This window comes from Aegilops tauschii, chromosome 7 (genome assembly GCF_002575655.3).
Source record: "Aegilops tauschii subsp. strangulata cultivar AL8/78 chromosome 7, Aet v6.0, whole genome shotgun sequence".
NCBI classification, from domain to species: Eukaryota; Viridiplantae; Streptophyta; class Magnoliopsida; order Poales; family Poaceae; genus Aegilops; species Aegilops tauschii.
The window spans coordinates 537,567,813-537,575,438 of NC_053041.3; the positions used below are offsets into that span (position 1 = coordinate 537,567,813).

General features: G+C 47.5%; 1 protein-coding gene across 1 annotated transcript; it reads left to right on the forward strand.

Annotated features, from left to right (window-relative positions):
* The first annotated feature begins 4,013 nt into the window (after nt 1-4,013).
* On the forward strand, nt 4,014-6,909 carry LOC120969047 (putative cyclin-dependent kinase F-2). The gene is made up of 3 exons (XM_073504356.1): nt 4,014-4,455; nt 6,355-6,461; nt 6,892-6,909. Exons 1-3 carry the CDS (start codon nt 4,083-4,085, stop codon nt 6,907-6,909), a joined length of 498 nt encoding a protein of 165 aa, XP_073360457.1. The 5' UTR covers nt 4,014-4,082.
* The last annotated feature ends 717 nt before the right edge of the window (nt 6,910-7,626 follow it).

Genomic DNA, 7,626 nt, shown 5'->3' on the forward strand with positions numbered 1-7,626 from the left:
TTGTAGTTACAGCAGTAGGATCCACTACTTCTTCATCTTCAGAAACTATTGGTTCTTCCTCCCAAAACTCAGAAGGTTCCGAGTTAGCTGCACAATAGTGCTCTGCAGTATCAGTGCCAGCCTCATCTTCACCCCTACACCAAGCTTTGTAAGAAATTTTCTCCCCTTTGTAATCACCCCTAAAGAACTCAAAATCTGAAGATGATTTGTCATCTTCAACTTCTCTTCTTCCTCTGGTACATCTTCTTCTTCTTCATCTGCTTCTTCTTCTACATCTTCTTCTTCCACAACTGTTTTCCCCTTGTTCAAATTGCTGCTTTGCTGTGTGTTCATGTAGGGCTCATTAGGGGTTAAAGATGGCAAGCTAGCATTAGAGGCAGGGTACAGAACACCTTCTTGTGAAACTCTGTAAACAACAGGTTCACCAACATGATCAATGGGGATCTGTTCCTCATCAGCTGGGCTTGGATCAGTAGCTTTTCTGACACTGATGTTCAGTACCTTCTTATCAACAAATAAGTCAAGCATTTCCTCTAATGCCTCCTCAGTATCCAGGGCATCCACACCCTCCAGCCCCTTTCCCTCTTCCTTTACATAAGTCAGAAATGCATCCATGCCATAGCCCTCCAACTCAACCAATGCTAATATGGTCAGATAACTGATATCTGAGGAAACTGAATACTTTTTCTCCATATTATCTATTCCTTGAAAATGTAGCCTCAAGTCCCAAATCTCATCATCTAAGCTGTAGGATTAAATTGACAAACAATTATTTTTTAAGTCACTGAACATTACTGAACTTTCTTCAGATATCAAGAACATCTATGCACTGACCAAATGAACTAACCAAATGCACTTTCTTCTACACTGACTTAACCAATAAAATACAGTAGCATGCCAAGAACAAACAATTACTAACCCTAGTTCTAATTTGAACTAAAGCACACGGAAATTTTAACTAAAGGACCCAGAAACATTGACCAGTGCTTACCTCACTCCACCAAAGGACGACGCCCAATGGTGGCCGCCTGCTGGATCAGTGTGGATGGGCTTCGCCATTGCCCTAGCCGCGCGGACTTCCGGATCTGAGCTCGCCGGATCCACATGAGCTGTGGGCGGTGATGGCTGCTGCGACCGCTGCGCCGGGAAGCTCGAGCTGCCTAGCCATTTGTCCACCTCTGAGTGTCCACCGCCCTCCTGGCCGGTGCCGCCTTGCCTCAATAGCTCGCCGACGACGACATTTGGCTGCGCCGCCGCCATCGCCCACCTAGGTCACCGCGGGGGAGAGGAGGGGGAGTGAGAGAGTGTGTGGCCCGACCGCCCACTTTGGTTCCGACCGGGCCGGTCGGCTAACGGCCGCGCCGTGAGCGCGCGTGGCCACGTGGGCTGACAGATGGGCCCAATCCGTCAGGAAAACGGTTAAAACGCTAGTCACCGCAGGTTTGGGTTTTTTGAAACAGCGGACCGCGCGTTCGGTAGCTTTCTAAGAAAAATTAAAAAGTGGTAGTTTTTTGTAACCCTAGCCTGTAAATTAGTAGTTTTATGCTATTTACTCCCGGCTACGTGATGCTGGCGCGTGGCATGGCGCGGGACATCCTCCCTCCCGAGCTGCATGCCGTGCTCGGCCGGGCCGCAGCGTTCGTGCACACCCGACTGGGCTCTGCTAGCTGACAAAGAGCGGCACACCCTCGTCATCCGCCGCGACTTCGACTCCGGGTACAGCGAAAACACAGATTGGCCATAGTGCAGCCTCCATATCTTTTCGTTTCTTCTATATTTTTTTGTCCCATCAACTGAGAAATCCACACACCCAACTTCAAGGATTTTAAAACTAATTTGTGATAACACTACATTACCAGATTTGTAGCACTAAATCTCGCTTTCAATTCGTCAACTTCTTTCGATCGAGTACAGAACATGCATACGAGCTACAACTACAAGCAACTGCATTGCAGTATGCCATGTTCGAGTCTTCGAGAAGAAGGATATACTACATAAAAGTGACCAGGGCACTGGAGGGGAACTTTTGGTCTATGGGGACATATGCACCCTATATGAGAAAAAAAATTAGTAATTCAACAAAAAGTCAAAAATTACTGAAAATATTTTTGAAATAAACTTGACCTTCTATTGTACTCGTGAGAAATAAAATCCATGAAAAAAATATCCTTTTGACTTCTTTTAAAAAAGACAAATTTTTGGCTAAAATAGTGTGAATAGTGACCTATAATAGCAAATAAATTTTGTTTTTTTGCTGTGAGGTCAACTTTTGTTTTTTTTCATCGGCATTTATGTATCAGTGCAAAAGTAAGTCAAGTGTTTTGTGAAAATAGTTCTTACCTATTTTGACTTTTTATTTAAAAATAAAAAAATCATCATATAAAATGCAAATACAACCAGAAATCAAAGTGTATTTCCCCCGGGGCACTAGTTCTGGATCAGCTATTTTCTTGACGAGAGCCACACTACACGTGAAGCTGCGTGCTGACCCCGAAGGTCTTGTTGACCATGGAGCTGGTGCACCGCCTGATTGGCTGCATCATCTTGGGCGCCTGCACCAACTGCGTCTTGCGCCGCCGTTTGGCGTCCTCTGCTTCCTGGTAACCCTGGCGGAGCTTGCGCTTCGCGGCTTCCATCTTCTCCTCCGAGCAGAACCCGGCACGGTCACCGTCGACGAAGCTGGCGGCCGGATCTGACGCCTTTTTGATGATTTCCGCCAACCGCTTGATCTTGGGAGGTCGCTTCGTCTTTGCGTCACGGTCGGCGGAGACACGCTGCTGCTGCTGGCCGACGATCGCCTTGGGCTGCGGCGGCTTCTTCATGGGCGTGGCTGGTGTGACCTTGGCGCCGTCGTCCTGGTCCTGGACGGAGGCCTCCCACCCGCTCACGATGCCGCGCGCGAGGAGGCGGACGCGCTCCGAGCCGTGCTCCCGCAGCGCGCGCACAGACTCGGCGAGCTCCGTGGAGACGGGCGCCTCCGGCGTTGATGATGGAACCAGCCTCAGCGTCTCGAGAGACTCTGCCATCATGTCGTCGAGAATCCCGCAGATACGCTCCGCCTGGTCGTCGTCGGCGGCGCTGCAGAGCCGTCCCAGCAGGTCTCCCCTCGCGCGCCGGAACACGTGGCGTGAGAATTGGTCTGGGTCGGCGGCCTCGATGGCGGCGTCCACGGGGTCGAAGGCGCCGTAGAAGCTCTCCCACCGACGGAGCATCTGCCCGGCCATGGCGGCGCCTTTTCCGCGAGCTCCTGATCGATCTTGGATTGGATTGGATGGAGAGGTGGGGAGGACTGGATGGAGAAATTGGGAAGGAAGATGGCGATCGCCTACCACGAGGCCCCCAATGGAGCTTATATCTCCCGCCGAGGCGGTGGCCGTACTCCAGTCGGAGGCGAGCAGAGCGCCACTCCCGATCGAATTCGGAATCCGACTGAACCGCGGCAAACGCGCTCCACGCGTTGCGCGCGCGCCACGAAAACTTGGCATGTACTCCCCTCGCTTGCTCTCCGACACGCACCAGCAGAGGGGGCGGGAACCCCATGGCCACCGTCTCGCGAATCGCCGGTGCTGAAGCCGCCATTGGCGCCATGATCGACGACCACGCCGCCGGCTCCCGCAAGAGGCGGCGCATCGGGAGCACCACAAGCTGACGCGCGTGCTGGGGAAGGGCGGCTTCGGCGTCGTCGTCAAGGCGCGGACGTCGCCCTCAAATGCCTCATCCGCTCACCCGACGACGGCAGCCGCAAGAGGAGGCGCCGTGCCACCGCCCACGCGCTCCACCGCGCAGTGCTGCGCGAAGCGCACTACCTCGCGGCGTGTCGCGGCCATGCCTCCGTCGTCGGCTTGCACGGCATCGCGCGGGACCGGGCAGTGCAGCCTCACTCGTCCTGGAGCACGTCGGCCCGAGCCTTGGCCACGTTCTGCGTGGTCGCCGCCGGCCTTTCGTGGACGAGGAGACGCGCCACATCGGCAGCTCCTGAGCGGGGCCGGGGGATGCACGAGCGTGGTATCGTCCACCGGTACATTAAGCCCGGGAACATCCTCGTCGGCGGCGAGAGCGTGGTAAAGATATACGGTCTCGGGATGGCCATTTCCATGTTGAGCGCGACGCCGCCGCGCGGCCAGGCCGGCACGCTCTGGTACATGGCTCCCGAGAGACTCCTGGGGAAGCCGGACTACGACGAGCTCGTGGACGCCTGGTCGCTCGGCTGCGTCATGGCGGAGCTGCTCGCCGGCGAGCCATTGTTCCGTGGCCACAGCGCGACCGACCAGCTCCTGAGAATCTTCCGCGTGCTCGGCGGCACGTGTATGGCATCCACGCCGCTCGCCGCCGCGGGGCAGAAGCTGCTGACCCGCCGAGGCGGCAGCCGGCTTCGTGAGCTGTTCCCCGAGGAGCGCCTGTCGCGCGACGGGTCCGAGGTTTTAGAGGGGCTCCTCACGTGGGACCCCGGCGAGCGTCCGCCAGCGGCCATGGCGCTCGCAAAGTGTTTTTTACTGGAGCCGGGAGCTACCGGTGATCTTTCCACCAATGAGGTGCTGCCATATCTAAAGTTGTGAGACCATGTGTATGTGTATATGAAAGTATTCATTGTAAAATATCTCTTGTATTTCTGTTTTAACTCTAATCAATGTCAGAATGATGCAGTACCTTTTAACAGGAACGGTACGCATGCATGCATGCAGCATCTCTCCTCTCTCTCACACACAAATCCATTCATTTTATCTTTGTTTAAAATTTTAGATGTACAATATCTCTCACACTAATTTTCTATAATTGAAATATTTTATATATTCAAATTCCCGAACATGTGATCTATAGAACAAGACCAACTTTGAATATATTTAAACTAGTTTAAGTTTTTCTATTTTAATCATATCAAAATTTAAATTTCATGTATTTCAAATTTACTTATTCAAAATAATTGGAACCGATTTTGAAACTAGTGAAAATATTTTTTGAAATAAGTGAAATCAGTTTTCTAAAACTAGTTTGTTCAAACATGTCAAACTGATTATTTCAAAACATTTTGGTAACGAATGAAATAAGTATAATGAAATGAGTGAAGTGAGTTCTTTTGAAATGAATGAAATCAGTTTTATATTGAAACCATTGAAACCACTTTTCTAAATATAGTTTTCTTTTTGAGTTTCATATTCCAGCTTATGAAACTGTTTCTTCAATGGAGTAACTGTGATGTGTTTTTCTGAAACTAATGAAATCTATCTTTTGTAATGAGTGTAATCAGTTTTTTGAAACAAGTGAAATATAATATTTCAATTGAGCGACTGTAATGTGTTTTCTGAAATGAGTGAAATGAGTTATTTGAAAAAAGTGAAATATGTCCTTTTTGGTGTGAAACGACTTTTTCAATGTGTGAAACTGATATTTCTGCTGAGTGAAATATGTTTCAATATTTCTTTCGAAATATGTTTTCTCAACTGAGAGAAATATGTTTTCACAACTGAGTGAAATCATTTTCTTCATTGAGTGAAATATGTTTCTTCAGATGAGTGAAATTGATTTTTTGAACATAAAGAAAATAGTTTTTTTAATGATTGAAATCGACTTTCAGAAATTAGTGAAACTAGTATTTTGAAACGACTAAAATCTGTGTTTTCTAATGTGTGAAAATATGTTCTCTCAACTGAGTGAGATATGTTTTCTCAACCGAGTGAAATTATTTTTCTTAAATGAGTGACATCAGTTTCTTCCGATGAGTGAAAGCAGCTATATTTGAAATAGATGAAATGCGTAAAAACAGTTAGTTTCAGAAATGGTGAAATATGCTTTCTCAAATGAGTGATTTTTTTCTAAAACAAGTAAAATATGTGTCTTAAAATAAGTGAAACCAATGTTTACAAAAGGTGAAATTATTATTTTGAAATTTGCAAAACAGGAGCAAACACTTTTTTGGAATAGCAAAACAATCTTATGTTTTATGAAAGTGATGCCAAAGAAAATTGAAATATATAAATTAAAAGTAGTTCAAATATATCCAACATTGATCTTATTCTAGAGGTCTTGTCAACATGATCTCAAGTATATAGAAAATTTCAAAAATAGACATTCGCTTTGAAATATATCAATCATTCAAAATATATGAACGAAATAAAATGCATGACATTTATGTGGGGAGAGAGAATCATGCATGCCCCGTCAGCCTCTCTCTCTCCTGACAAAGCTGCATGGCATGCATGTATATGGTCAGATGTGTCAGTGTGTGCTAATCGTATTTAGATAGTATAAGAGTTGTAGTATATACTCTGACAGAGTGCACGAATTTTGACGAAACTAGGCGGACGGAGGATGTTGTGACGGTACCTCCCGCCACCGGTAAAATTACTTATTCGCCATGGCGCTCCAATGCCCATGGTTTGCTGGCACCGCCGACGTCCCGGCTTCAGCCGCACAGGATGCGTGCTCGACCACCATTCTACCTCATCACTTGGGAGTGCATTTCCGTACAAAGATGCTTTATTTTGTAATGTATATTGACGAATTTACTGCCGGGGACGAACGCACCTTGTAGGCAAATGTTGAAAGCTTGAGCTGCAAATGGTAAATGAGAGTATCACTGTGCTATCGCCTATCGCACACGCCGCCACCAGACAACCACACGAGGCTGGTGCGGCTGCGCGACGTCCGGTGCGCCTTATTTGAGAATAAATGATAAAAAAATTGCAAAATTTTCAGTTTGACGCCAAACCCAAGGCTCTGCATTTCGCAACAAAAAAAACCAGCCTCTGCGTTTCGAATAGAAATATCTTTATGCCGAATCCTAGCCTGCAAAAGTTTTCTCCTTATGTCCTCAATAACTTCCAGCCCCACCCCGCCCAACACATTCATATCTCTCATTCGTTGTGAAATTTTGTTGTGTGTTGTTGTTTTCAGGGATATTTTGCTGTGTGAAAACAAATTTAAATATCAACAAATAATCGGTGTCTGCGGTCTTTTTTGTCGGACAGGGTTGGATGACCGCATATTAATAGTGTAGAGTAGTAGGAGTAGTACAGTGGTAGAGTACAGACCAGTACGAGTCTCATCTGACACCAATTTTCTTACAGCCCGTGCTACAACTAGCTCTTCTCCCTCCTCGTTGCTCTAACTCAACTGACACACGGGGGCGGGGTGAGGGTTTGCCGGTAATCGGTTTGCTCAACAACGATCCCATATGTGAGTGAAAATGCAAGACAACATACGTTCCCTAGCTTGAGCGGTGTGCCGGACCGACCGTGTGAGGTGCGACGCGAACGCGGCAGGCTTTTTCAGTTTGAACTTGTAAGTTGTAACATTTGGTTTTGCTCCTTGACACGACCGACAGATACAAATAACAATTGAGAACGCTAGGACGGGGCTTTTCCGCGCGATAAGCGAGGGAGTTTCTCAGCTTGGCCCATCGTTGATTTCCTCACTTGCAGTCGCACATGTTACTGATATACCTTGCCAGTGCGTGTTAAGCGGCGGGCCGGAACATATTGTTAGTACTTCAATTAGTATTCACGTGGCATGTACATTAAAATTGCATTGAAATATACTCAACGTGCGGGCTAGTATCATCTAGTAGTGATCTGAAAAGGGCCCACTTCAAAAAGGAAAGAAAAAAAGGGCCCAATACACATTGAAGCA

What these genes read in the sequence shown, in the direction of transcription:
- LOC120969047 (XM_073504356.1), top strand. Translation starts at nt 4,083, where the DNA reads ATGGCCATTTCCATGTTGAGCGCGACGCCGCCGCGCGGCCAGGCCGGC. An exon ending in CACGTGGGACCCCGGCGAGC is followed by an intron (nt 4,456 to 6,354) that starts GTCCGCCAGCGG and finishes CTTATTCGCCAT; the next exon opens with GGCGCTCCAATGCCCATGGT.